Raw genomic sequence first — 27,869 nt, forward strand, 5'->3', positions numbered from 1 at the left:
ACGCAAGTTTTTGTGACAAAACTATCCGTAGAGTTGAAAATGTGATGGAAAGACATTGAACTTTTGATTTTATTCGGTACATTAAAACTTGAGCGAAAAACGTCATTTTGTGTGCACTACCTCATCATGTACTGACTTTTATCTGCAACAAGTCTGTTTGGTGGAAACGCACTATTTTCTTAATGCGGATTTTAGTATATTCACAGATTTGAGAATATTTGCATGAAAATCTGTCACTGATTGGATGGAAACCTAGCTACTAAACTCAGCAAAAAAAAGAAACGTCCCTTTTTCAGGACCCTGTCTTTCAAAGATAATTCGTAAAAATCAAAATAACTTCACAGATCTTCATTGTAAAGGGTTTAAACACTGTTTCCCATGCTTGTTCAATGAACCATAAACAATTAATGAACATGCACCTGTGGAACAGTCCTTAAGACACTAACATCTTACAGACGGTAGGCAATTAAGGTCACAGTTATGAAAACTTAGGACACTAAAGAGGCCTTTCTACTGACTCTGAAAAACACCAAAAGAAAGATGCCCAGGGTCCCTACTCATCTGCGTGAACGTGCCTTAGGCATGCTGCAAGGAGGCATGAGGACTGCAGATGTGGCCAGGGCAAAAAATTGCAATGTCCGTACTGTGAGATGCCTAGAACAGCACTACAGGGAGACAGGACGGACAGCTGATCGTCCTCGCAGTGGCACACCACGTGTAACAACACCTGCACAGGATCGGTACATCCTAACATCACACCTGCGGGACAGGTACAGGATGGCAACAACAACTGCCAGAGTTACACCAGGAACGCACAATCCCTCCATCAGTGCTCTGACTGTCCGCAATAGTCTGACAGAGGCTGGACTGAGGGCTTGTAGGCCTGTTGTAAGGCAGGTCCTCACCAGACATCACAGGCAACAACGTCGCCTATGGGCACAAACCCATCGTCGCTGGACCAGACAGGACTGGCAAAAAGTGCTCTTCACTGACGAGTCGCGGTTTTGTCTCACCAGGGGTGATGGTCGGATTCGTGTTTATCGTTGAAGGAATGAGCATTACACCGAGGCCTGTACTCTGGAGCGGGATCGATTTGGAGGTGGATGGTCCGTCATGGTCTAGGGCGGTGTGTCACAGCATCATCGGACTGAGCTTGTTGTCATTGCAGGCAATCTCAACGCTGTGCGTTACAGGGAAGACATCCTCCTCCCTCATGTGGTACCCTTCCTGCAGGCTCATCCTGACATGACCCTCAAGCATGACAACGCCACCAGCCATACTGCTCGTTCTGTGCGTGATTTCCTGCAAGACAGGAATGTCAGTGTTCTGCCATGGCCAGCGAAGAGCGCGGATCTCAATCCCATTGAGCACGTCTGGGACCTGTTGGATCAGAGGGTGAGGGCTAGGGCCATTCCCCCCAGAAATGTCCGGGAACGTGCAGGTGCCTTGGTGGAGGAGTGGTTAACATCTCACAGCAAGAACTAGCAAATCTGGTGCAGTCCATGAGGAGATGCACTGCAGTACTTAATGCAGCTGGTGGCCACACCAGATACTGACTGTTACTTTTGATTTTAACCCCCCCTTTGTTCAGGGACACATTATTCAATTTCTGTTAGTCACATGTCTGTGGAACTTGTTCAGTTGATGTCTCAGTTGTTGAATCTTGTTATGTTCATACAAATATTTACACATGTTAAGTTTGCTGAAATTAAACGCAGTTGACAGTGAGGACGTTTCTTTTTTTGCTGAGTTTATGTACACTACCATTAAAAGGTTTGGACACACCTACTCATTCAAGGGTTTTTCTTTTTTTGTGTACTTTTTTTCTTTGTAGAATAATAGTGTAGACACCAAAACGATGAAATAACACATATGGAATCATGTAGTAACCAAAAAAGTGTTAAACAAATCAAAATACAGTGAGGGAAAAAAGTATTTGATCCCCTGCTGATTTTGTACGTTTGCCCACTGACAAAGACATGATCAGTCTATAATTTTAATGGTAGGTTTAGTTGAACAGTGAGAGACAGAATAACAACAACAAAATCCAGAAAAACGCATGTAAAAAATGTTATAAATTGATTTGCATTTTAATGAGGGAAATAAGTATTTGACCCCTCTCAATCAGAAAGATTTCTGGCCCCAGGTGTCTTTTATACAGGTAACGAGCTGAGATTAGGAGCACACTCTTAAAGGGAGTGCTCCTAATCTCAGTTTGTTACCTGTATAAAAGACACCTGTCCACAGAAGCAATCAATCAATCAGATTCCAAACTCTCCACCATGGCCAAGACCAAAGAGCTCTCCAAGGATGTCAGGGACAAGATTGTAGACCTACACAAGGCTGGAATGGGCTACAAGACCATCGCCAAGCAGCTTGGTGAGAAGGTGACAACAGTTGGTGCGATTATTCGCAAATGGAAGAAACACAAAATAAGTGTCAATCTCCCTCGGCCTGGGGCTCCATGCAAGATCTCACCTCGTGGAGTTGCAATGATCATGAGAACGGTGAGGAATCAGCACAGAACTACACGGGAGGATCTTGTCAATGATCTCAAGGCAGCTGGGACCATAGTCACCAAGAAAACAATTGTTAACACACTACGCCGTGAAGGACTGAAATCCTGCAGCGCCCGCAAGGTCCCCCTGCTCAAGAAAGCACATATTCCAACCGCCATGTCTATGTGAGATGCGGTGTGGGTGAGTGGATGATCTCCGCATGTGTAGTTCCCACTGTAAAGCATGGAGGAGGAGGTGTGATGTATGCACTCCCTAACTGTAAATCGCTCTGGATAAGAGCGTCTGCTAAATGACTAAAATGTAAAAATGTAATGGTGTGGGGGTGCTTTGCTGGTGACACTGTTTGTGATTTATTTATAATTCAAGGCACACTTAACCAGCATGGCTACCACAGCATTCTGCAGCGATACGCCATCCCATCTGGTTTGGGCTTAGTGGGACTATCATTTGTTTTTCAACAGGACAATGACCTGGCCTCCACAATCCCCCAACCTCAACCCAATTGAGATGAGTCACACGGCAGAGTGAAGGAAAAGCAGCCAACAAGTGCTCAGCATATGTGGGAACTCCTTCAAGACTGTTGGAAAAGCATTCCAGGTGAAGCTGGTTGAGAGAATGCCAAGAGTGTGCAAAGCTGTCATCAAGGCAAAGGGTGGCTATTTGAAGAATCTCAAATATAAAATATATTTTGATTTGTTTAACACTTTTTGGGTTACTACATGATTCCATATGTGTCATTTCATAGTTTTGATGTCTTCACTAAAAAATTGTACAAATGAAGAAAACCCCTAGAATGAGAAGGTGCGTCCAAACTTTTGACTGGTACTGTATCTATATATATAATTGATTTCCATCCAATTGGCACAGATTTTCATGCGAATATTCTAAAATCCGCAACAATTAACTCTTATTTAGACCTATCAAATAAATTGTCTGATTTTACGTGTGCTAGTCCCATAATTTAGAATTATATCCGTCATGGCTGGTCTGCGCAGACGCAGCAACCGCCTCTCGCACCAATTTGTTTACCTTAGCAACCATGGCGGAGAATGAGATGGTTCAAGATGTTTCTGAAGCGGATAAACGACATCTCGTTGAACTCGTCAAAGAACTCAGGTATAAAAAATATGTTTCAGTTTCAACACTTCTTAACTCACAGATTTGCTACTTAGAGTAGCAATTTGTGGGCGCAAAACCAAAAGGCCTAGCACAGCCTTGTCCCTCAATGCCTCTTTTTCCAGACGCTCCAATGCGGTGCTCCGGGCAGAAACGGATATGTATGAGCGGTATATTAGCCGCTTGGACCCCAGGGACTTGGTTCCTCAGCCTTTATCAGATTCCCTGGGAGCAGCTGCAGCATCACAGTTGGAGATCGGAGGGGTATGAGAAAGCATCTTGCACAACTTCCACCAACGTAATGTGTTGAATGAAATGTATTGCCCTGCCCTAAATGGTATTTGATCTCTTGTGATTGACTCATGCGCTATAGTCTCGTCGTCCACTATAACCTCATAGGTATAAGTCTTCTGTTCAAGTTTGACAACACATATCCTAGTCTTGGCCGGTTATTAGTTACAAATATGAGTCCTGTTAACTTTCTCCATTTCAGGATGCTGGGGCTGGGGATGAATAGCCCTAAGCCTACCGGTATTATTATATGGTTGGCTAAGGCTTGTGTGGGAAATACAAAGTGTGTGTATTATTACCATAGAAAAATAAGGGTTATTACTGCATGTTTGCATGCTTGTATTTCTATTGTTCAGGGCCGTGGGAGAAAGATTAAAACACGGACAATGGCTCTGGAGCAGTTGCAACGTCTGACATTGGAGCAAAAGTGTGACATGGCACAGAGAGAGTTAGATGAAACCAGGGAGGACCTGGAGAAACTGAAGGAGAGCTCAGAGAGAGTGCTCCACAACTATAAGGTAAACACAACATACAAACAGAGAGAGAACGGAGAGAGAAAGACTATTCTGGATCTGTGTAACCTGCAGAGGAATCTGTGATTTGGTTTAGCTGTGGTCTATGTAGTTAAGATGCACTGAAACCCATTCAGATTTCTGGGATTATTATATCAAAAGCTTGATAACCAATCATTTCTGGGCCCCTTCCCCATATCAGGCAACTCTGGAGGAAGCAGATATTCGACTTGTGGAGGTCAAGAAAGCAAGTTATGAGTTTGACCGTGATGTCGCTAAGGTGTTGAGGGAGAAGAGAGGTGTCATGATGGGAGCAGAGAAGGTCATTCGTTATTTTGAGGACAGGATGAGAGCAAAGGTAAGCAAGCAGCATGTCATGCAGGGTGGTCAGGTCAGAGTTCTTAAATCACATTTGGTTCCTCACTTGAATTACAAATCTTGGAAGTAATGCAAGCTTCAATATCAGCATTCACTGTTACCGACTGCTGCCCTGTTTCTCTGACCTCATCATGTGTTCATCTCATCCTGCTGCTACCTTTACTTCATCATACAGGACACACTGGTTGAGAAGCTGCGGTTGAAGAATGCAGCTCTCCATGTGCAGAAGAGGAAGCTGCAGTTACAGCTACGACAGAAAGAGGAAATGGGTGAAGCCCTGCACGAGGTGGATTTCCAGCAGCTGAAGATCGAGAACAGCCAGTATCTCAAACGCATTGATGAAAGAAACCAGGACATTCTGCGCCTAAAACTCCTGGCAGGAAACACCCTGCAGGTTCTCAACTCCTACAAGGTTTGATTCCTATTCAAACACTGTTGTATGTACATCTCATTTCTCTTTTCTTGTGCAGGGGTGTGATCAGGTTCAGGAGAGTGGAATTATATATTCCTGGTTGGGGAATCTGAACTTGAGTTTTATCAGTTTATCTCAAGGGATCTACCTCTCAAGGCTTAATTTCATCACCCAGGCCCAACTAAGGTACTTTACCTGTGTTGTGTTACTAGGTACGTGGGGGTTTGGGAGTTTGATAAGGAAATGTGTTGCTGTTCCCATTGCAGAAGAAGCTGCAGAGCATGACATGTGAGTCAAAGCTGCTTAGTAGTGACATCGCCTCCCGTAAGGAGATGCTGGTGAAGATCGAGGAGGAGACACTGCAGGCAGAAGAGGTCAATTTAACATTCACCTGTTTAGTTTTTAACCAATATCATACAAGTTTTGTAGCCAACTAGTCAGCCATGTTTGCAACACTGCTGGTGGGTAGGCTAATATCCCCCTCTCTGTGTCCTTCTTGGGCAGGAGCGAGCCAAGGCAGAGACTCTTAACAGAAAGCTGCGAGGCCAGCTGGCAGACTTCCGTGTTCCCCACGTGCTGCAATACATCACAGCTAAGGCCTCCCATAGCCAGCTCGAGCAGAGTGTCCGGGCCTGGGAACGAAAAGTCAAGATCTCTGAGGTGAGAGACAAGGTTGTAGGTTAGAGTTATAACTTTACTTATGAAGGGTACCTACAGAAGGTACGTACATACTTCATAACACATTCATAATAATATTTTCATTTTGTATTGCGGTTGGCTTCTGTTCTGCTTATGAATTTGTAAATTGTTATTAAGTCCTTACCTACGTAGGTACCCTTTTTAAGTAATGTTATCAAGTTGGGTAAGGAACATGCAGTTCTGAAATTATCATTATAGAACCAGAAAGTTCCTGATATCCATCCCATCCATACAGATGGCTCTGAAGACACACACCAAGACCTGGAACAAGCTGAAGAAAGCTGCAGGAGCGGGACCAGTCACAGCCCGGTGAACCCGCACATGCTTCCTAATAAATCTATTCTCTGCAAATATTCAATCATCCAAAACAGTCCAAAACCAGTCATAAATCCATCAGTCTCTTTTGTAAACTATCTGAGATATAAACCCCCCTTATAATGTAACTCGTGTTTTAGCTGTTTTTAGATATGGCGCCACCGCAGATTTGGCCCTGGCAGCCATCTTACTAAATGGCCCCAGACTGTACCACTATTTTGTAAACCTTTAATCTACAAAACGTCATGGCCTATACTTATTGGACTTAAAAGTACTTAAAAGTAATGGCCTATACTTCTTGGCCTGGATCTCCTGAAAACCAAAAGGTTTAACAGTTACACACAGTATAATACAGGGATCAACTAGATTCAGCCGCGGACGATTGTTTCTTGAGTGGATCGTCAAGTGGCTGGAACATAATTACAAATAATTTGTAGACTGCAAAGAAGCCCAAACAGATATAATATTTGACTAAAACATAATAATTTCAAACCTTGCTTACATTTGTATACAATCACATACATCTCTCTATTATGCGTGGGAATTCTATGGAACAAATTTCCAAATTGAAAATCACGTAGAGCTAATTTGCTGGTGTTTTTACAGTCTTTTATGTTCAACAATAAAAAATACATTATTTTTTTTTGCTCAGAAAACATTGGGGGGGGGGGGGGGGGGGGGGGCAAATTATATCATCCGCGGGCCGCCAGTTGGGGAACCCTGGTATAATACAATGAGTACAGAGGGAAATACAGCAGGCATGTAGCGGAGGTGAGTTAGAACGCTCTGTTAATGAGGTAGCCCTGCCTGCGACTTAAAACCAGCCTCAGCCCAGAATGGAATATTTTTTTGGTCTACTGATTAAGATGTTGGGTTCCCGGGCGTGTGACGGGTTCACATCCTACATGTATATTTAAACAAATGGCTACTAAAGCTACTTTGCAATGCAAGGAGAAAATACTTTCTAACGACAGCTGTAACTGTCAAATATCCCAGCCATTAAGTTGGAATAGTTCACAATTGCTGTGGACAATTTCTCAAGCTGTGCTTCAGTCAGACAAGAGCTGTGGCTGGCACACAGAATATTTTACTTTCAAACTCTGTTTCATTAACAAAAGTATGACACTATAGTTTTTCTACTTGCAGTTTAATATAATGTTCTTCTATTTCATCAAAGTAAAGGCTATGCCACAGTTTAGTATGCCATGGACTTTTGGTGGCGATTGTTGATCTGAGGGACCTCCAAAACCATCAATGTTATTATTAGATTGTAAAAAATTCCTTGACTTGGTCAAATAACTCAAGCATAGATTGGTAACTTTTTTCTAATTTGGCACACAGACACTAAAGGCCATGAGTAACTTTGTCAAAAGGAATGGCACCGATTGGCCTACATACAAAGTTTAGGCATCTTTCCTCATGCTGAACAAATTTGCCTCAAGAACCCATAAGGTCCATCAGGATAGATTTTCCTCCATCTTGGAAACCCTTTGAAAAAGTTATTCTCATGAACTATGTCCAAATAACACCAAATTCGTAGGCCCATGGTACATCTCTTAACTTAATTTGAGAAAAGCTAAGGGATTGGTTAATAAGAGATGGCTGAGTTATTGATAAATCCGGATATCAGATTCTACGTGTCCTTTTCAATCCTTTGTACATCCACTTCACAATGGCCTATTAACTTGAAACCTTTTAGGATCATCAAAGATATTACCATGATGAACCATGTTAAGTTTGGCATTGATATCTTAAAAAATAAGGAAACTATACTGAACAAAAATATAAAACGCAACATGTAACAATTAACGATTTTACTGAGTTACAGTTCATATAAGGAAATCAGTCAATTGAAATAAATTCATTAGGCCGTAATCTATGGATTTCACATGACTGGGCAGGGGCGCAGCCATGGGTGGGCCTTGGAGGGCATAGGCCCACCCACTGGGGAGACAGGCCCAGCCAATCAGAATGAGTTTTTCCCCACAAAAGGGCTTTATTACAGACAGAAATACTCCTCAGTTTCATCAGCTGTCCAGGTGGCTGGTGTCAGACAATCCCGCAGGTGAAGAAGCCGGATGTGGAGGTCCTTGGCTGGCGTGATTACACGTGGGCTGCGGTTGTGACGTACTGCCAAATTCTCTGAAACGATGTTGTTGGCTTATGGTAGAGAAATGAACATTAAATTCTCTGGCAACAGCTCTGGTGGACATTCCTGCAGTCAGCATGTTAATTGCACGCTCCCTCAAAACTTGAGACATCTGTGGCATTGTGTTGTGTGACAAAACTGCACATTTTATTGTGGCCTTTTATTGTCCCCAGCACAAGGTGCACCTAGGTAATGATCATGCTGTTTAATCAGCTTCTTGATATGCCACACCTGCCAGGTGGATGGATTATCTTGGCAAAGGAGAAATGCTCACCAACAGGGATGTAAACAAATGTATGAAAAAGAAAAGGAAAGCCCTGATGAAGACAGCTTGTCTGTCGAAACGTTGGTTATTAGGATATTAAATTATTGCATCTGAGCTCCTAGAGTGTGCGGCTTTCCTTTTCAAGTGTTTTACGTCGTCAGCCAGCACCTCGCCTAAATAGGTGTGCGTTTCTTTCGCCTTTATGTAAACAAAATTAGACAGAAATAAGCTATTTGTGCGTATGGAAAAATTCTGGGATCTTTTATTTCATCTCATGAAACATGGGACCAACACTTTACATGTTGCGTTTATATTTTTGTTCAGTATATTAACAATTCAGGTTTTTTTTACAATGTAACACTTTTGCTTAAAATAATCTGATTCTCTCCAAATTTGGTCTCATCACAATAGGCCCTGAAGAGTGAGAAAATAATGTTAATGCATTCAAAGATGGCCAAACTATACCAGTAGATGCATATTAGCACATTTTTTATTTAGACTCATGATTGCACATAAAGGAAGATAGTTCCTACATGATAGTGCTTGCTTTGTTATCCAACTGATCGAGTTCTATTTGTCATCCTGTGAACCCCATTCATTGCTGCTCACAGCTATATTAAGATAATTACAGTGCATTCAGAAAGTATTCAGACCCCTTGATTTTTTAAACATTTTGTTACGTTACAGCCTTATTCTAAAATTGATTAAATTATTTTTCCCCATTTTAGAATAAGGCTGTAACGTAACAAAATGTGGAAAAAGTCAAGGGTTCTGAATACTTTCCGAATGCACTGTATTATTGAGTCAGTGGAGCAACAGACAGAATATCAAAAGAGATCAGCACAGCATCAAAAGCCCTGTAACTAAGCAGCTAACTTACTATTGGCTACTAAGCAATATCTCGTGGCTTTGGACCTGACCAGACACCTTGTATTCAATTGTATGCTGTACAATGTACATCAACCAATGCCATATATGAACCAATAGCAGGTATGTTACCAAAACATTGGGAGATGTACACAAGGATCTCGAAACTAACATATAGCCTAATTGGGGTCAAATGCATTTTGTAAGATTGCTGCCAGATCTTTTCAGAGTACATACATTTATCTCTGTCCTAAATTTGTTGTTTATCTAACAAAAAAGCCTTCAGAACTGCAACGTATTACCGACAGTGGCCATTTTGTAAGATGGCAGTCACAGCCCCCAGGGGCCAAATCTGTTGTGGCTCCACATCTAAATATTTTCAAGCTACGTAAATGTACTTCCGTGTCAAATGCATCTCTCAAAATAGTCCTTCTGAACTGTAAAATAGTGGTAGTCGGCAGCCATTTTGTGAGATGGCCGCCATGGCCCAAATCTGGGGTGGCTCCATATCTAAATCTTTTCAGGGTCCATAAATCTAGCTCTATGACTAATTTGGTGCCTTTACCACAAAGCAGTCCTCTATATTAAGTGTTACAGTCAGAGGCAATTTTGAAAAATGGCTGCCACGCCCCCTCAGGGGCCAAATCTGCAGTGGCTCCATATCTAAATCTTTTCAGGGTACATAAATCTACAGCTGTACCAAATCTGGTGCTTTTATCAAAGTGAACACTTGAGTAACATTTTGTAGTGTGACCAAATTATGCAAGATTTTAGTTCTGGGTTAACCAAGACTACAATTAACTAGAAAATGAGTGTTATATTTGTGTACTACATTATCAATGGTAAGTGCAGTGTCATTCTACTTGGTAGCATAAAGGACATGTTATTGTCTGTATTTAAGCAAGTGTTACACACCATATTACAAATGAGAAAATGTGACTTTAGTGAATGTACACATCTTGTCATATTGTTTAACTACCTAATCTACTTAAAAAACCCTGAAAGAATACATCAGTCCCCTCTCCAATTAGACATGCATGACACCCCCCCTTTATAAATGAAAAAAGTTTATTTGTTAGTGCTGTGTGTATTGAATGCTACATACAGATATCTTAGCATGAATGTACACATACTGTACGTTGTCACGATTATTTTTTTACTACATCATTCACATACAACAATTTGAAAAAAGCTATGCGGAATAAGTGCCATCTGAAGCACTAATACCTGGGACAGATTACAGTTACTAACACAGCAGGCATGCACAGAACAGAGAAAGCAGGGTCAATAGGCAGGGGCTAACCGTTATGCACTACACCAGATCAAAAGTCATGTCAATCACAGTCCTAATGACCTTTCCATCAATCAAACATTTTCCCCATTACATCCTAAAAGGCCCTGTTAACTCCTTCCAAGAATATAGATATTCATATAGATTTTAAAATAATATTAATATAAAATGTAAACTAAACATATACAGTACTTTTCTTTTTAATTAAATTCGCAACTGCTCTTTGATGTTGTCTTAATGCCAGATGAAAGACAAACACGACAGACAAATGACACCAACTGTTAGCCCACCTCAGATGATGATGATGATGATGGAGAAAACACACAGCACAGTACAAGAAACAGAGCAACAACATGGAGGCAGTCAGATGGAGTAGAATGGGTTTCTAAATAACCCTGACCCCAGTTTAACAGTCTACTGAAACTGAATATAAAAAGAACCTTCCTCAAAGTTAGCATTACTTTATCATAAAATTGTTTTCCAATACTGCACTCAAACCACAAATCCACAACCAAATGGGACAAAACATGTCCCCTTGAAATACTTCCATAAAAATAAAAGACCCCCCCACACACAAAAACACAAGTTGAGTTCAATTTGAGCCACATTGAATTTGCCCTCAAAGTTCACACAGATTTTAACCTTATTAGTTGCCTTACCATTTAGACTACAAAGAGGTTCAATCCATTATTTTTGCAATCAAGCTTAAGCAGCCCATTTTGGTAAGGATGCTATAAAAAAAAGGCTATAAAAACCAGAAGTTAACATGATCTGCACAAATATACTGCAGATAAGTTTCTGACATAACTGGGGTTAACTAAAACTATACAGACCTACCAAAATTCTACACCAAATGTATGTTTTATACAATTCACTTCACAGCTAGGATTCCATTTTCACAGACATGACTCAACAATCATTCATCCGAATACACTCAAAGGAGCACCAGGGGTCAGAATCCTTTTAGGGCTTACAGACAGAATGTTCTCCTTGGAAACTTGCAACATACCACCACTATCATAACTATGACTTCAAAAGATGAAAAACATTTAAAGTCCCCATATGATAAAAAGTTAAAATACAAAAACAGCCAATGCAGTTTTAGAGACAATTATGCAACTTCTGTAACCAAACTGGTAAACATACTCACATACATACTGTACTACATACACGCCGTAAGAGGAAGTTTGATCAGGTTTTAGACATTTTCAGCACAGATCTCTCACTGATCTCTGTAGGAATATGAACTGTATATTAGTGTGAAATATATATTTCTGTATAGCAGTGAGAAGTATTGATACTTCAGCTGGTTAATCTCCACACCTTTGGGATCTGGTGCAGTACAATGGTGTTTTGGTACAAACTGTAGTTGCCACAATGATGGCCACATATACTTTCACATACACTCACAAACATTTGTAATATTTCACAATAGCACAATAAAAACAAAAAAAAAAACACTTCTAGTTGGAGTTGATACGTGTACATAAAAAAGCGTAAAAATACCAAAGCAAAGAGTAGAGGTGTGATTTTATTGTATATACATCAGGGGTAGGAACCAAAATTATTTTCCAATTGTTTCGTTCTGAAGAACAGAACCATTCTTTTTTCCCGTTACGTTCCACCGTTACGTTCCACCCAAAAAAGTAATGGTTTATATCATTCCTTTTAAAATCTCTACATTTAGCTCGACATTAAATTACTTCACCAATCAGTGTGGATAGAACAGCTTGCTATGGCGCGGGCAAGCGATAGTTGTTTACACATGCAATAGACGTCAGACAAGTGTAGGGCGCGAGATGTGACTGAAATTTTGCAGGTGGGGAGAGCTCGAGAGAGGGTGGAGGAGGCGGCTTGAAGTGCTGGGCATCTTGTTATGACATGCATTATCTGAATTAGGCCCACACAATTATACCTACGGAGGAGCGGCTTCTAAGTAGGAACTTTGAATGTCCTTGAACTTGATAAGAGTTGGCTTAAAGTTGGACGAGAGCTAGCTAACAAGCTTGTGTGTGCAGAGCGACACCAGAATTCAAATAAAAACACATCTTACCTTTTTGTAGTTAATAAATCCAATGTGAAACATAAGGATGCTATAGTTATCCAGCATTGAAAAAGTGAATACATTCTTCTCTAATAAAAAAAATCTCTAATTTCTGAATCACACTTGTAACGTCAGTAGGCTACAGTGCGTCGGAGGGGGAGGGACAGGTAACCTACACACACTCGCAAATATTTTCTGAGTGACAGAGTGAGGGCTTTGCATAAGCGCATTGTTGTGTTTGTGGGACTGGAGAAAAAAAATACCTGGAACGTAAAATAATGTTATTAACCGGTTCCCATGCTTTTAAAATAACGGTTCTGTTCCGGAAAAGTATAGATCACTTTCGTTCCTGGTTCTGATTCTGGTCCTCAATTTTTGTCTGTTCTGTTCCCTGTACCGGTTCCATTTCCTGATATGCATACACTGCTACTACAGTGATGAGGTTGTGGAAAAGTAACCAATACACAATAATCTTGACCCTCCACCCACCAAGCAAAACATTTTATAAATCAGAGTTGATACAGAGTAATTGATTCCAAAATAAAAATAAAAGCATGAGGCCATCAGTAGACTGTAGCAGCTGCTGAAACTTAGCAATCACATAAGTCTTGAGTATCCTGGGTAAGAGAATGTAACAATGCATGCAGGATCTCTGTAGATGGGTTCTAGAGTGACAACCACTGTTGACAAGAGAATAGTTCTGGGTCATGGTGCAACCCTTAACACCAGTCAAGCAGGTCATCACAAGGGGAACTGGTCCACATCCCCCTTTTCTTTTTCTGTATTTTATCTACAAGGTAATTTATGTACAAATGCAAAGCTTTTCATAGACAGAAATGTAGGCTAATGTGGTGATTTACATTTCTTATTTTTTTCCCCACTTGCAGGGAAGTTGATTCAAGAAGGTAAGGATAGATAGGGTAATTGACCTGGGCTAGAACATCCACCCTAGGGTTTGAAGTGAAAGACATATCCTTGTTGGCTTCTCCTCCTCTGTCTTTCAGATGGTAGCCCTAAAGCAGTGACTTCTATTTTTTTTTTACAATTATAAATTGTATGGGTTTCTTAGGGTGTGGGGGGGAGTGGACTGGTATCAGTTTTCAGATGGGAGTGAGGGTATGGATTGTATATGCTGGGGGAAAATTAAGAGTAGGCAGGGACATTTGCTATGGACTGGAAAAGAAGGGAAGGGTATGTCTATATGCAAAGTGGCACAGCGTAACCTACCATCGGGTAACCCTTCCTTCAGATGTGTGCTGGACTGTGTGCTCCTGCAAGGCTCCCAGGTCTCCAAAGCATTTGAACTGGGCATCTCTGGAAAGCACCAGAGTGTGCACTCCAGAGATGCCCAGTTCAAGTGTGTTAAGCTGGGTGCTGCAAATTAATGGTAGACAGGGACGTTTGCTATGAACTTGTACAGAGCGGAGGGGTGTGACTATATGCAAGGTGGCACAGGGTAACCCCCTCCTTCAGCTGTGTGCTGGACTGTGTGCTCCTGCAAAGCTCCCAGGTCTCCAAAGCGCTCTCCACACCAAACACACTTGAACTGGGCATCTCTGGAATGCACACTCTGATGCTTGGCCAGGTGCTCCCGTTGCTTAAAGCCTTTATCACAGCTAGCACACTTGTAGGGCTTCTCCCCGGTGTGGACACGCTTGTGCCGATTCAGGTCAGACGAGTACTTGAAGCGCTTCTCGCATTCGGGACACTTGAGGGGCTTCTCTCGGGACGGGTCGCAGCGGTGCTGCACAAACTCTGAGGATGACAGGAAGCGGCGGTCACAAAGGGAGCACTTCAGGGGCTTCTCTTGACAGTGCGAGTTCTGATGTCGCTGCAGTGTTGAACTCTTCTTGTATCCCTTGCCGCACACGTCACATTTGTAAGGCTTGTCTGTCTCCCTAGATGAAGAGGACGACTCACCACATTTGTGGCGCAGCAGCTCTCCTGACTGACTGAATTCCTTCTGGCAGGACGCGCACTTGAACAGGTTCTCCATGCCGTGGACGTGCTGGTGGTACAGCAGATGGGATGGCTGCAAGAAGCCTTTGTCACAAAGGTTGCACTTGAAGGGGCGGTCAGATGGGTTTTTGTGTGTGCGCCTGTGTCGCACCAGGGCATACTGCTGTTTGAAACTCATCTGGCACTCCTCACAGTGGAAGGGACGCTCCTCAGAGTGAGTGCGCTCATGCTGCCGCAGGTCTGATGGACGCTTGAAGCCCTTTCCACAGGTTGCACAGCGGAAGGGGCGTGCCCCTTGTGGGTGGCATGGATGATGCAGCAGCTCAGAAGACTCCTTGAAGTGCAGTTCACACAGGTTGCACTTAAACAGGTGCTCTCCGGAATGGGCGTACATGTGGCGCACCAGGTGGGAGCGGTGCTTGAAGCTCTTGTCACACACAGCACATTTGTATGGACGCTCTGAGCTGTGGGTGCGCTGGTGATGGGCCAGGTGAGAGGACTGGCTGAAGCTCTTGTCACATGTGTCACACTTGAAGGGCTTCTCTCCGGTGTGCACACGCTCGTGGCGGGCCAGCTCTGACAGGTGCCTGAAACCCTTCTGACAGACGGAACACTTGTAGGGCCTGTCACGGGCCGATGGAAATGTAATTGAGGAAGAGGATCCCACTGTCGCACTCCCACTGGAGGAGGCTCCATCAGCAGATGGCTGCTGAGGGTTGGTGGCAGAGGAGGAGGGCGTGGTGTTCCCAGAGGAGCCCGGTCGGTAGGTCTTCTCACAGATGGAGCATTTCATGGGGTTGGTGCTGTTGTGCGAGGTGTGGTGCTGTGCCAGCGAGGTGAGCAGGGAGAAGCCCATCTTACACACACCACACACAAAGGGCTTCTGCTCCACCTGCACACACTGGTGCTCCAGCAGATCAGTGGCCTGGTGGAAGATCTTCATGCACTGGGTGCATTGGAAGGAGCGGTCCTGGCTCACCATACACTGGTGCTCATGTGGGTTGGCCAGGTGGGAGATGTCGTGGCCGCATGCTCCACACTTGTGACCGCCCTCGCCCCCTACCTGCAGAGAGGGCTGCTGTACCTGGGTAGGGTGCTGCTGCTGCCCATGCTGCTGGCTGTGCTGCTGGCCATGCTGGTGCTGCTGCTGCTGCGACTGCTGCAGAGTGGGGTCAGGCTGCAGGACGATACCATAGACGGCGCAGCCCAATGCGTTCTCCGCCCCCGGTGGTATGGTGTGCACCACCGGAGGGGGAGCAACAGCATGCTGCTGCCACGCCTCACTCATCCTGGCTCTCGTGTAGGGATTCAGTTTTGTATCGTAGTGGGGGCTTTTATGAAGAAAAATCTAAGGTACATTGATTGGTGGACGGGTCGGTAGTGTGGAAAGTCAGTAATTTAGTCTGCCATTTCAGTGGAGAACATCACTAAATAAAAATATATTTAAAAAAGGGCTTGTTTTTAGGATGCAATAGATTAGGTGTCTGAAAATTATATGCAGAGGAAGAACACCTGCTGCAAAGACATTTAAATTTAGAAAAAAATAAAACCCACTGTCTCCATGAGTCTTCAGTCCTCTTCTGATAACTGCAGAAAAAGGGAACAATTATTATTAAACTATTCACTAGTAATGTGTGCGGTATGGCATCCTAGAAGAAGTGCAAAATCTCAGTTTCACAGAGACTTCCCCTGAGACAACAGAATAATTATCAGAGCCCAAAAGGATAGACTTCAGAGGAAGCAGGTCAGAAAACAACACTGCTACTACTCTATCCATCCATCAGATTAAAAAGCAGCTGTAGAGGGCTACTTTATTCCAGCTTACTTGTCTAATGATCCATCACCACAAACACACAACAAAATAGCCATATCCAAGGGCATGCCCTTCTTTTCAACCTGGTCTCATAGACTAGACATAACATAGTAAATGTAAATACGGCACACTCAGATTACTAGGATATATTAAGTTTAGTATATTACATAAGAAGTAAGGTTACTTAAGGCAAAAGGAGGGTGGTTGGTCGGGGTGGACATATAAACGCAAACGTCTAGCAACCCAAAAGGTGGCATGTTCGAATCTCATCTTGGACAACTTTACATACTACTTTGTAGCTATTTTGCAACTACTTAGCATGTTGTTAACCCTTCACCTAACCTTAACCCTTTAACCTAACTCCTAGTCTTGCTAACGTTAACCACATAGCTAACATTAGCCACAACAAATTGGAATACATAACATGTCATACCTATTTACAAATTCGTAACATATTGTACAAATTGCAATTCGTAACATATCATACATGATGGACATCCACAAATTAATACATACCATATGAAACGTAACATATCATACTAAATGGAGGGAAACACGTCTACCCCTGAGTCCAGGTTGTTCTTTTAAATGTATTTTAGGGAGGCAGACAATATTTAAACTGGTGCGTCCAAGTACACCAGGCTATTTTTCTAAACATTCTATCGGGTGAGCACTCATGCCTAGTAATGCCCTTAACGTTACTCCTTTCAGGATATGTAAATCATATTGTTTTGGGTTGATTTACGATCGGTGTTCCCCATGATTACAGTATTGGTTGCATGCATATTCAAAATCATCCACTGCGTGCACAATCAATAAGAATCCATTTGGTCGGTGTTTGCGCACGAATGCAAACCGAAGAAAAACAACTCGATTTACCTAGCTAGTTACGCCATTGCATTTGCCACACGAGAGAGAAACGCATACGGCCCATCATTTGTTAACGGAGGCGGGCGGCAGTCGCTGTCTCATATAGCAGAAGCATAGCAGCAGATATCTGTATGGCTAGCTAGCTAGCATAGCTAACGTTGCGTTTGCTAGTAAAATATTCTGCTATTGTATTAAACTGATCTACAGACGCAGTAAATAAATTAGTAACATTTTTGGGACAGTATTGCTGGTAACATACCTTTAACGTTTTGACGATAGTTTTTTTGTAGCGTCTGACGATTTTGACAGAAGAAAAAAAAAATCGTAGGCCCAACAATACCTCCTTTCATATCCGCACTCAGCCTCCGTCAGTCGAAGATTTGGCCGCTCTCTTGTTCAAGCGGGTTTGGCACTAGAGCCAAAGAATGCAGAGCTTTTGTGTCGTTCGAAATGACCCCACTAAATGTGTAATATTCTATTTTGCCCCGAGTGGTTAACTTCGTCAACGCCCTGTCAATATGTGATAGCTAGGCCACACTCCTCCCGCTCAAAAAGGCGATATATGTTTTAAATAAAACGCTAGCTAGCTAACTGACTAGCCTCAGAGATCCTGCCCATGCACGGGAACATGAATAATCCAAGGTTTAATTGGCACGCTCACAACACATACCCGGAACCTGCAAGGAATTGCTTTTATCTTTCTTCAGTGATTCTCTATTTATAGCTATGCATTACAGTAATATAGTTGTGTATTTTCACAAATAATGTTATTGATTGTAAGTACGGGAAAGCTATATAAATGTGTGGCTGCTTTGCTATGTTTTGTAACCCATGAAGATGCTGATATATAGAGGTTGTTTCAAATAATCACTTCTGTTCTGACATGATAATCACATATACATTTAAATACACCACATAATTAGCTAGTTAAATTATACCACCATTATGTAAATGATGATTAAATATAGGCTACTGTGAACATTTATTCAGAACGTCACTGAAGATGGAACCTATTTGAACGGTACTTTGTTTCAGGGGGACATAAATTACCACAACAACGGTTTGTTTTTATCGGAAGTATATTGCATGCCTGCGCAAGCCATTCATTGGTCAACGCTTCTGTAACGTCACTGTGCCCATTTCTTATTTTTCTTTTTATGACAGAAATCAAGAAAATGTATATATGAATTTGTAATTGAAAGCTTTACATATTGGAATGTTAGTCAGTAACAGTAGCAGCTCTGAAGAGGAAACAGAAAATGTACTATTAGAGGATGTAACAAAAAGGCTGCGATGTTGGCACAAAGATGACAACTCATTAAGGAAGAAGCACAAATCAGAGGAACACACCACCAAAGCAAGGTAGGTTCCTTTCCCGAACATTGTTTGAACTATTCTTTGTTATTAATTAGATATACTAGTATGAGAGATTTCATAGTAGGCTGTCTCATTGATTTAACTTGCATTTAACCTAAATGTTTTCCTGCATGGATATCTGTAATCACAATCAAATGAAATCAATTTGTATTTGCCACATGCGCCGAATACAACAGGTGTAGACATTACAGTGAAATGCTTACTTGCAAGCCCATAACCAACAATGCAGTTTAAGATTTTAAAAAAAGCAAATAATTAAAGAGCAGCAGTAAAATAAAATAACAGTAGGGGGTACCGGTACAGAGTCAATGTGTGGGGGCACCAGTTAGTCGAGGTAATTGATGTAATATGTACATGTGGGTAGAGTTAAAGTGACTATACATAAATAATAAACAGAGTAGCAGCAGCGTAAAAGGGGGTGGGGGGGCAATGCAAATAGTCCGGGTAACCATGATTAGCTGTTCAGGAGTCTTATGGCTTGGGGGTGTAAGCTGTTACGAAGCCTTTTGGACCTAGACTTGGCGCTCCGGTACCGCTTGCTGTGCGGTAGCAGAGAGAACAGTCTATGACTAGAGTTCCTGGAGTCTTTGATAATTTTGAGGGCCTTCCTCTGACACCGCCTGGTATAGAGGTCCTGGATGGCAGGAAGCTTGGCCCCAGTGATGTACTGGGCCATTCGCACTACCCTCTGTAGTGCCTTGCGGTCGGAGGCCGAGCAGTTGCCATACCAGGCGGTGATGCAACCAGTCAGGATGCTCTCGATAGTGCAGCTGTATAACTTTTTGAGGATCTGAGGACCCATGCCAAATCTTTTCAGTCTCCTGAGGGGGAATAGGCTTTGTCGTGCCCTCTTCATGACTGTCTTGGTGTGTTTGGACCATCTCAACAACTGTCTCTGTGCACAGGGAGGAAGATGACTCTAAGTCCAGACTGCCTCTTCCTGGCAGTGTGCTGGATATGTTTACAGAGGAAGATGAGGACCCACAGACTGAGGACAGCATGCAACATGGTGGACTGATTCAATCCTTCAAACACGAGAGGAGAAACTGGGCCACTTACGTGTACTTTCCATGTAAATGCCTTATCTTCAGAGCTACATTCACTCACATCACATGCACAATGTTTTTGTCTTGAAGAGTTGTTTGCTCTCGGTCTTAACATCCCACTACTTCTTCTTATTTCCCTCCTTAGACATCCCAGTGGAAGGGTTCTTGGAGCTGCTTGATGAGATGACTAAAGTAGCAGCATCCCATGGCATCTCCCTCACTCATACAGACGAGTTTCACATCAGTCTATCACAGGACAAAGTGCACAGAAATGATTAATAGTGTTCTAGCAACATACATTCTGAAAAGGTTGGTTGCAGATGTGGGGGACCAGCATTTCAGCCTCCTCCTCGATGAGTCCACGGATGTAAGTGTTTCTAAGTACCTGGGGGTTGTGATAAGGTACTTTAGTGACACCAAGCAGACAATTGTATCAACATTTCTGGGGCTTGTTGAGTTGGAGGGAGGAGATGCCAAATCTATAGCCTGTGCTGTTGTGGCTTTCCTCGAGAAGTGTTGTCTTAAAAAAGAGAAACTCCTGGGGATATGGACTGACAATGCCTCTTATGACGGGGATTAACAATGGGGTCCATAAAGTGCTGAAGGTGGAGTCTGGCCTCAAAGATCTGGTTCTTATTCGCTGTGTGTGCCACTCTCTGCAGCTTGCTGTAAGTCATGCTTCCAATGACACTATCCACCATAGTGTGGAGTACTTGGTACGAGAGACTTATAACTGGTTTTCAGTGTCTCCAAAGCGCAGGGAGGCCTACAAGGCCATATATGAGACCATCAACTGTTGGGAGAAACCTTTACAGATAACCAAGGTGTGTGCCAAACGTTGGCTCTCCATTGAACCTGCGGTTTCACTCATTTTGGACTAGTGGGAGGAGCTTAGGCTGCATTTCACAGTCACCAAGTCCAGTGAACACTGCTACATGGCTGAGGTTTTATACTCCATGTACAGCGATCCTCAAAACATGTTGTATCAGACTTTTTTGAAGTCAGTGCAGGGTGAGGTACAGTTGGCCATCAAGGCTTTTGAGGGAGAGCAAGTAGATCCTCTTAAGCTACTTGATAGCTTGGTTAGCCTGATCAAGTCTGTGAGCAGCAGGGTGCTGAATTCACTGGCAAATGTTGATGTACTGAAAGGGCCAATAGATGGATACATCAGTCCCAAACCGTACCTTGGTTACCTTTTTGAGTCAAAGGCAGCTGAGCTCCACCTTGCGCTTGAGGATGAAAACAATGTCCGAAAGCGGTGTGTAGCCTTCACCATCTCCTTCACTAATGAGTTGAGGGTGAGACTGCCGGACAACATCGAAGCATTGCAGTACATGTCAGTTTTCAATGTGGAGAAAACTCTAAAGCACAATAAGAGCCCTGGAGAAATAGAAAAAATTGCCAAGCTCCTTGGCTACTCCCCTGCAGAGATAGACAAGATTGTCCAGCAATGGCGTGCCATCCATCTTAGTAAATGGAATGAGACAAAAAACACTGGGCTTCTGGAGTGAGATTTGGAAGTTCAGGGATGCAGCTGATATCAACCCGTTTCAAGAACTTGCCATGGCTGCTGTGTCTGTGTTGTCCTTGCCACACTCGAATGCTGAAGTCGAGAGAGTATTCAGCCAGATGAGTGTGGTAAAAAGCAAACTTAGAAATCGGATGTCCTTGCAGACCCTTAACTCCATCCTGTACATTCGATATGGACTGAAGCTGTCTGGTGAGGCTTGCTATGAGCACCAGCTGCCTGATAATGTTTTGCAGCTTTTTGGCACATTAGCTGCTTACTCATTTTAAGTCAGCTCCCTCAGTTGCAGAACCTGCCATAGAGGGCCTTGACCAAAATGACGACGACCCACTCTTTCTGTGAGCCAGCACAGCCTGTGTGTGTGTGTGGAGGGGTGTCTGAAAAAAATAAATATTAACCTGAATTAGGGCCAGACTAGTTACCATAATTTTCTCACATTGCCATTGACAGTTTTTTCTATTGTCTCTTTTTGGTCCATTTAGATTGTATACAATTTTTTTTTAAATGTTATAGTAAAACATTAACATTTTAAACCGTGACTTGTTGTAGGCTCCTAAGTGGACCATATGGTTAAAAACCAAACCAAACTTAAGAAAACTAAACTAAAAAAATAATAAATAAAAAATAAATAAAAAGTAACTCCGCCAGAGTGTCTCTTTTGGGTCACTTTTGCCGGTCCCAAGCCCGGATAAAGGAGAAGGGTTGGAATTTGTGACATAAAAACAACAAGAATCGACAGAAGAAAGTTAATTTGTAGTTCTAAATATATTTAGGGTGTTTTTTACTCACTTTTTGTCTCTCCCACAACGTTATTCCTCTCCTACAGCGTCCATCACAATTACATGCACATGGCCAATTATGCAAATTAGGCGATGACGTCATGTAGCGACTTTTAGGACAGCAAATAGTTGGCAGCACTGCAGTTGGCAACACTGGGAGCATGTTTCAGACGCTAGTAGCACTGTTTAGCAGTGTTGCAAGGTATACCGTACATTTTTGATTCTAGAACATGAAAAACGTTTCGGGACTAGAATTTGTGTTACTTTCGGTACTTCTGTCAAATGTGTCTCACGGATCAAGTCTGTCCATCAGCGCAGCCGATGTCCCCCACGGAGCGCACCGTGCCTGCTCCACATACTCATTGCTAGCCTGCACTGGGAGTCTGGGATAGATCATGTTTATCTCCCCACTCATGCTGCACAGAAGTTAAATCAAATCAAATCAAATTTTATTTGCCACATGCGCCGAATACAACAGGTGTAGAAATTACAGTGAAATGCTTAATTACAAGCCCTTAACCAACAATGCATTTTTTAAAGTGTTAAGTAAAAAAATAAAATAAAAAATAACTAAAGAGCAGCAGTAAAATAAAATAACAGTAGGGAGGCTATATACAGGGTGGTACCGGTGCAGAGTCAATGTGAGGGGGCACCGGCTAGTCGAGGTAATTGAGGTAATATGTACATGTGGGTAGAGTTAAAGTGACTATGCATAAATAAACAGAGTAGCTGCAGCGTAAAAGAGGGGGTGGGGGTGGGGGGGCAGTGCAAATAGTCTGGGTAGCAATGATTAGCTGTTCAGGAGTCTTATGACTTGGGGGTAGAAGCTGTTGAGAAGCCTTTTGGACCTGGACTTGGCGTTCCGGTACCGCTTGCTGTGCGGTAGCAGAGAGAACAGTCTATGACTAGGGTGGCTGGAGTCTTTGACAATTTTGAGGGCCTTCCTCTGACACCGCCTGGTATAGAGGTCCTGGATGGCAGGAAGCTTGGCCCCAGTGATGTACCCTCTGTAGTGCCTTGCAGTCGGAGGCCGAGCAGTTGCCATACCAGGCGGTGATGCAACCAGTCAGGATGCTCTCGATGGTGCAGCTGTAGAACATTTGGAGGATCTGAGGACCCATGCCAAATATTTTCAGTCTCCTGAGGGGGAATAGGCTTTGTCGTGCCCTCTTCACGACTGTCTTGGTGTGTTTGGACCATGATAGTTCGTTGGTGATGTGGACACCAAGGAACTTGAAGCTAACACACTTGAATAATGCGACACGGAATGTAGAAATGTTGAAACTGTTAATTACTGTTCGCAAAACAATGTCCATACAGGCTACAATACATTTACAATGCAATAAGATACCGGTAGCTTCCAGAGGTGTAGGCTAACTTTACTTGCTAGTTTACAGCTGAAACTAATATCAATTCACAACCCAAGTACTTTGTTTGTGATGCAAAATATCCTAATTTCAAAGCTGGTTGCCACCAAAAACGGTATTCATTCACTTAATCGGTCTCTCCTCAGCCAAAGTTTATATTACCTCAGCAAACTGAGGGCTCTTATCCAGAGCGACTTACAGTTAGTGAGTGAATACATTTTCTTTTCTTTTTTCTCACCATTGTAAAAGCTATAGAAATTCATTTATTCATGTATACATTCGTTTCTATCACGTTTATTATATTACAGACACCTTAACGCATACTTTTAAATTATATTATGGGAACTATACAAATAAAAACAATTTTCCTTAAAGTATAATTTTTTTAATTACTAATGTTACTGTCCCCACTAAAACAACAAAATACTTAAATACATGTAATTTTGTCCTTGAAACATTTAATTGAAATACTGTAGAATGCCATTCATTCCTATGGAGGACTGCTCCTACTGGGGAGTGCCAATATGGCCGACCGGTGGCTTCGAAGCCTCTCTGGCCAATACATAGTAGCGTTAGTGATCCAGGGTTTATATACATCATTGGCTCCAACATGCCGCGCCCCTCTGTGAATGACGTCATTACTGGTTAAAGCAACAGCCGCACTTTAATAAAATAAGCAACTTCTATGCAAATGTTATTGATCAGTACAATAAAATAAGTGCCACATGGAAGGGAAACAGATTGTTTGTAATCTGTAGCCCAATGAAATGAGCCAAAACAAGCTCAATAACTCAATGCATGCACACACTCATTTACATTTTAGTAATTTAGCAGACGCTCTTATCCAGAGCGACTTACAGGAGCAATTAGGGTTAAGTGCCTTGCTCAAGGGCACATCGACAGATTTTTCACCTAGTCGGCCCGGGGATTAGAACCAGCGACCTTTCGGTTACTGGCACAATGCTCTTAACCACTAAGCTACCTGCCACTCCTATTGAATATGCATTCACTTGTACTATGAATAGGCCTAGGGTACATCTTGATTTACCCAGTTTATCAATAGAGATTTACCATTCAAATAAATTATTACCATTATGTTGGTAGATTGTATAATTGGTTCATTCATTTATACATGGCTGTCTCAGAAAAATTCTAACGTAAAACATTTCAAATGTAATGATATTGAAATCAAAAGATGCCCAATGATTGAACAGAGCATTAGCTGAGTTTATTTGTCTGGATCAAATGTCATTCTGTGACTTTGGCTAATATGCCTTTGTTTTTTGCTGTGGTATCGTTGGTATTGAGTATTGTGATGGTATTGAGTATCGTGATATTAAACCTGGTATCGGTATCGAAGTAAAAATTCTGGCATCGTGACAGCACTACTGTTTAGCAAAGAATGGATAATAAACAGTTTACACTATTGTATGAGATGAAGAGTGAACACTGAACTTAAACTTTTCTTCTAGAATCCTTCCTTCCATGTAAGTCTGGCCTGGTGTGTTGGTGACTGCACGGAACACATTCGCAAAGAGTGTCTGCAGGAGTTGCAGGTACAGTGGGGAAAAAAAGTATTTAGTCAGCCACCAAGAGAGAGAGGCCTGTAATTTTCATCATAGGTACACGTCAACTATGACAGACAAAATGAGAATTTTTTTTCCAGAAAATCACATTGGAGGATTTTTTATGATTTTATTTGCAAATTATGGTGGAAAATAAGTATTTGGTCAATAACAAAAGTTTCTCAATACTTTGTTATATACCCTTTGTTGGCAATGACACAGGTCAAACGTTTTCTGTAAGTCTTCACAAGGTTTTCACACACTGTTGCTGGTATTTTGGCCCATTCCTCCATGCAGATCTCCTCTAGAGCAGTGATGTTTTGGGGCTGTCGCTGGGCAACACGGACTTTCAACTCCCTCCACAGATTTTCTATGGGGTTGAGATCTGGAGACTGGCTAGGCCACTCCAGGACCTTGAAATGCTTCTTACGAAGCCACTCCTTCGTTGCCCGGGCGGTGTGTTTGGGATCATTGTCATGCTGAAAGACCCAGCCACGTTTCATCTTCAATGCCCTTGCTGATGGAAGGAGGTTTTCACTCAAAATCTCACGATACATGGCCCCATTCATTATTTCCTTTACACGGATCAGTCATCCTGGTCCCTTTGCAGAAAAACAGCCCCAAAGCATGATGTTTCCACCCTCATGCTTCACAGTAGGTAGGGTGTTCTTTGGATGCAACTCAGCATTCTTTGTCCTCCAAACATGACGAGTTGAGTTTTTACCAAAACGTTATATTTTGGTTTCATCTGACCATATGACATTCTCTCAATCCTCTTCTGGATCATCCAAATGCACTCTAGCAAACTTCAGACGGGCCTGGACATGTACTGGCTTAAGCAGGGGGACACGTCTGGCACTGCAGGATTTGAGTCCCTGGCGGCGTAGTGTGTTACTGATGGTAGGCTTTGTTACTTTGGTCCCAGCTCTCTGCAGGTCATTCACTAGGTCCCCCCGTGTGGTTCTGGGATTTTTTGTGGTTCTGTGATCATTTTGACCCCACGGGGTGAGATCTTGCGTGGAGCCCCAGATCGAGGGAGATTATCAGTGGTCTTGTATGTCTTCCATTTCCTAATAATTGCTCCCACAGTTGATTTCTTCAAACCAAGCTGCTTACCTATTGCAGATTCAGTCTTCCCAGCCTGGTGCAGGTCTACAATTTTGTTTCTGGTGTCCTTTGACAGCTCTTTGGTCTTGGCCATAGTGGAGTTTGGAGGGTGACTGTTTGAGGTTGTGGACAGGTGTCTTTTATACTGATAACAAGTTCAAACAGGTGCCATTAATACAGGTAACGAGTGGAGGACAGAGGAGCCTCTTAAAGAAGAAGTTACAGGTCTGTGAGAGCCAGAAATCTTGCTTGTTTGTAGGTGACCAAATGCTTATTTTCCACCATAATTTGCAAATAAATTCATTAAAAATCCTACAATGTGATTTTCTGGGAAAAAAAATCTCAATTTGTCTGTCATAGTTGACGTGTAGCTATGATGAAAATTACAGGCCTCTCTCATCTTTATAAGTGGGAGAACTTGCACAATTGGTGGCTGACTACATACTTTTTTCCCCCACTGTATCTATATTTTTGTAAAAGAAGTGAGTTGCCAAATGTTTTCAGTTCCCCCTCAGGAGACTGAAAACATTTGGCATGGGTCCTCAGATCCTCAAAAAGTTCTACAGCTGCACCGTCGAGAGCATCCTGACTGGTTGCGTCACCGCCTGGTATGGCAACTGCTCGGCCTCCGACCGCAAGGCACTACAGAGGGTAGTGCGTACGGCCCAGTACATCACTGGGGCCAAGCTTCCTGCCATCCAGGACCTCTATACCAGGCGGTGTCAGAGGAAGGCCCTCAAAATTGTCAAAGACTCCAGCCACCCTAGTCATAGACTGTTCTCTCTGCTACCGCACGGCAAGCAGTACCGGAGCGCCAAGTCTAGGTCAAAAAGGCTTCTCAACAGCTTCTACCCCCAAGCCATAAGACTCCTGAACAGCTAATCATGGCTACCCGGACAATTTGCTGCTGCTCTTTAGTTATTTGCTTTTATTATTTTTGCTTAACACGTTTTTTTATTTGTTTTACTTTGCATTGTTGGTTAAGGGCTTATAAGTAAGCATTTCACTGTAATGTCTACACCTGTTGTATTCGGCGCATGTGGCAAATAAGATGTGATTTGATTTGAGTTGTAACTCCTGAAGTCAAACAACTTCCTTAAAAGATGGCAACATCTTCATGCGTGAGGTTTGTTTTGATAAAACATTTATTTATGTATGCAACAGAGGCGGCTAGTGGGAGGAGCTATAGGAGGCCAGGCTCATTTTAATGGCTGGAATAGAATAAATGAAACGGTATTAAACATATGGAAACCACATAATGTATGTTCCATTTATTCCATTCCAGCCATTACAATGAGCTGTCCTTTGATAGCTCCTCCCACCAGCCACCTCTGGTATGCAAGCATTGCTCCTACAGGTACTGTATGACACAAGACATCACTGACCCTAGACCTGAGAAGAGTATTTCAAATTATCTTCAATCATTATTGACCAAGTTAAAAGCAACTTGACCTAGTATGAAATGGTAGTTATCAACTAAAGTTTTAATCTGTTTGATCTTTACAGGCCTAAATGCGTGACTTGTGAACTAGAAGGATATAATTAATTAATTAACCTTTTTGATTAGAGGATAGAATAATCCTGAACTAACACTCCAGAC

General features: G+C 42.5%; 3 protein-coding genes across 4 annotated transcripts; 2 read left to right on the plus strand and 1 right to left on the minus strand.

Annotated features, from left to right (window-relative positions):
* Window positions 1-3,558: 3,558 nt before the first annotated feature.
* Window positions 3,559-6,273, plus strand: cfap263 (cilia and flagella associated protein 263; the record flags this gene model as incomplete). The annotated part of the gene is made up of 8 exons (XM_084172064.1): window positions 3,559-3,635; window positions 3,761-3,899; window positions 4,283-4,444; window positions 4,641-4,796; window positions 4,992-5,228; window positions 5,495-5,602; window positions 5,733-5,888; window positions 6,163-6,273. The coding sequence occupies 8 exons, from the start codon at window positions 3,559-3,561 to the stop codon at window positions 6,238-6,240; spliced, it is 1,113 nt and encodes a 370-aa protein (XP_084028190.1). The 3' UTR covers window positions 6,241-6,273.
* A 4,306-nt stretch (window positions 6,274-10,579) lies between these two features.
* Window positions 10,580-18,108, minus strand: LOC311137429 (uncharacterized protein). 2 transcript variants are annotated; one of them, XM_084171925.1, is made up of 2 exons: window positions 17,841-18,108; window positions 10,580-16,404 (listed from the first exon to the last, which is right to left on the minus strand). In XM_084171925.1, exon 2 carries the CDS (start codon window positions 16,103-16,105, stop codon window positions 14,294-14,296), a length of 1,812 nt encoding a protein of 603 aa, XP_084028051.1. In that variant the 5' UTR covers window positions 16,106-16,404; window positions 17,841-18,108; the 3' UTR covers window positions 10,580-14,293. The 2 variants fall into 2 exon arrangements, with proteins under 2 accessions (XP_084028051.1, XP_084028050.1); XM_084171924.1 differs by having other exon boundaries at window positions 17,760-18,108.
* Window positions 18,109-18,625: 517 nt separating this feature from the next.
* On the plus strand, window positions 18,626-27,781 carry LOC311137540 (U6 snRNA phosphodiesterase 1-like; the record flags this gene model as incomplete). Its single annotated transcript, XM_084172065.1, has 6 exons — window positions 18,626-18,862; window positions 19,783-19,949; window positions 20,069-20,190; window positions 20,586-20,747; window positions 25,070-25,153; window positions 27,776-27,781. Exons 1-6 carry the CDS (start codon window positions 18,717-18,719, stop codon window positions 27,779-27,781), a joined length of 687 nt encoding a protein of 228 aa, XP_084028191.1. The 5' UTR covers window positions 18,626-18,716.
* Window positions 27,782-27,869: the final 88 nt, after the last annotated feature.

This window comes from Coregonus lavaretus, assembly GCF_964263955.1.
Source record: "Coregonus lavaretus genome assembly, chromosome: 11".
Taxonomy (NCBI): domain Eukaryota; kingdom Metazoa; phylum Chordata; class Actinopteri; order Salmoniformes; family Salmonidae; genus Coregonus; species Coregonus lavaretus.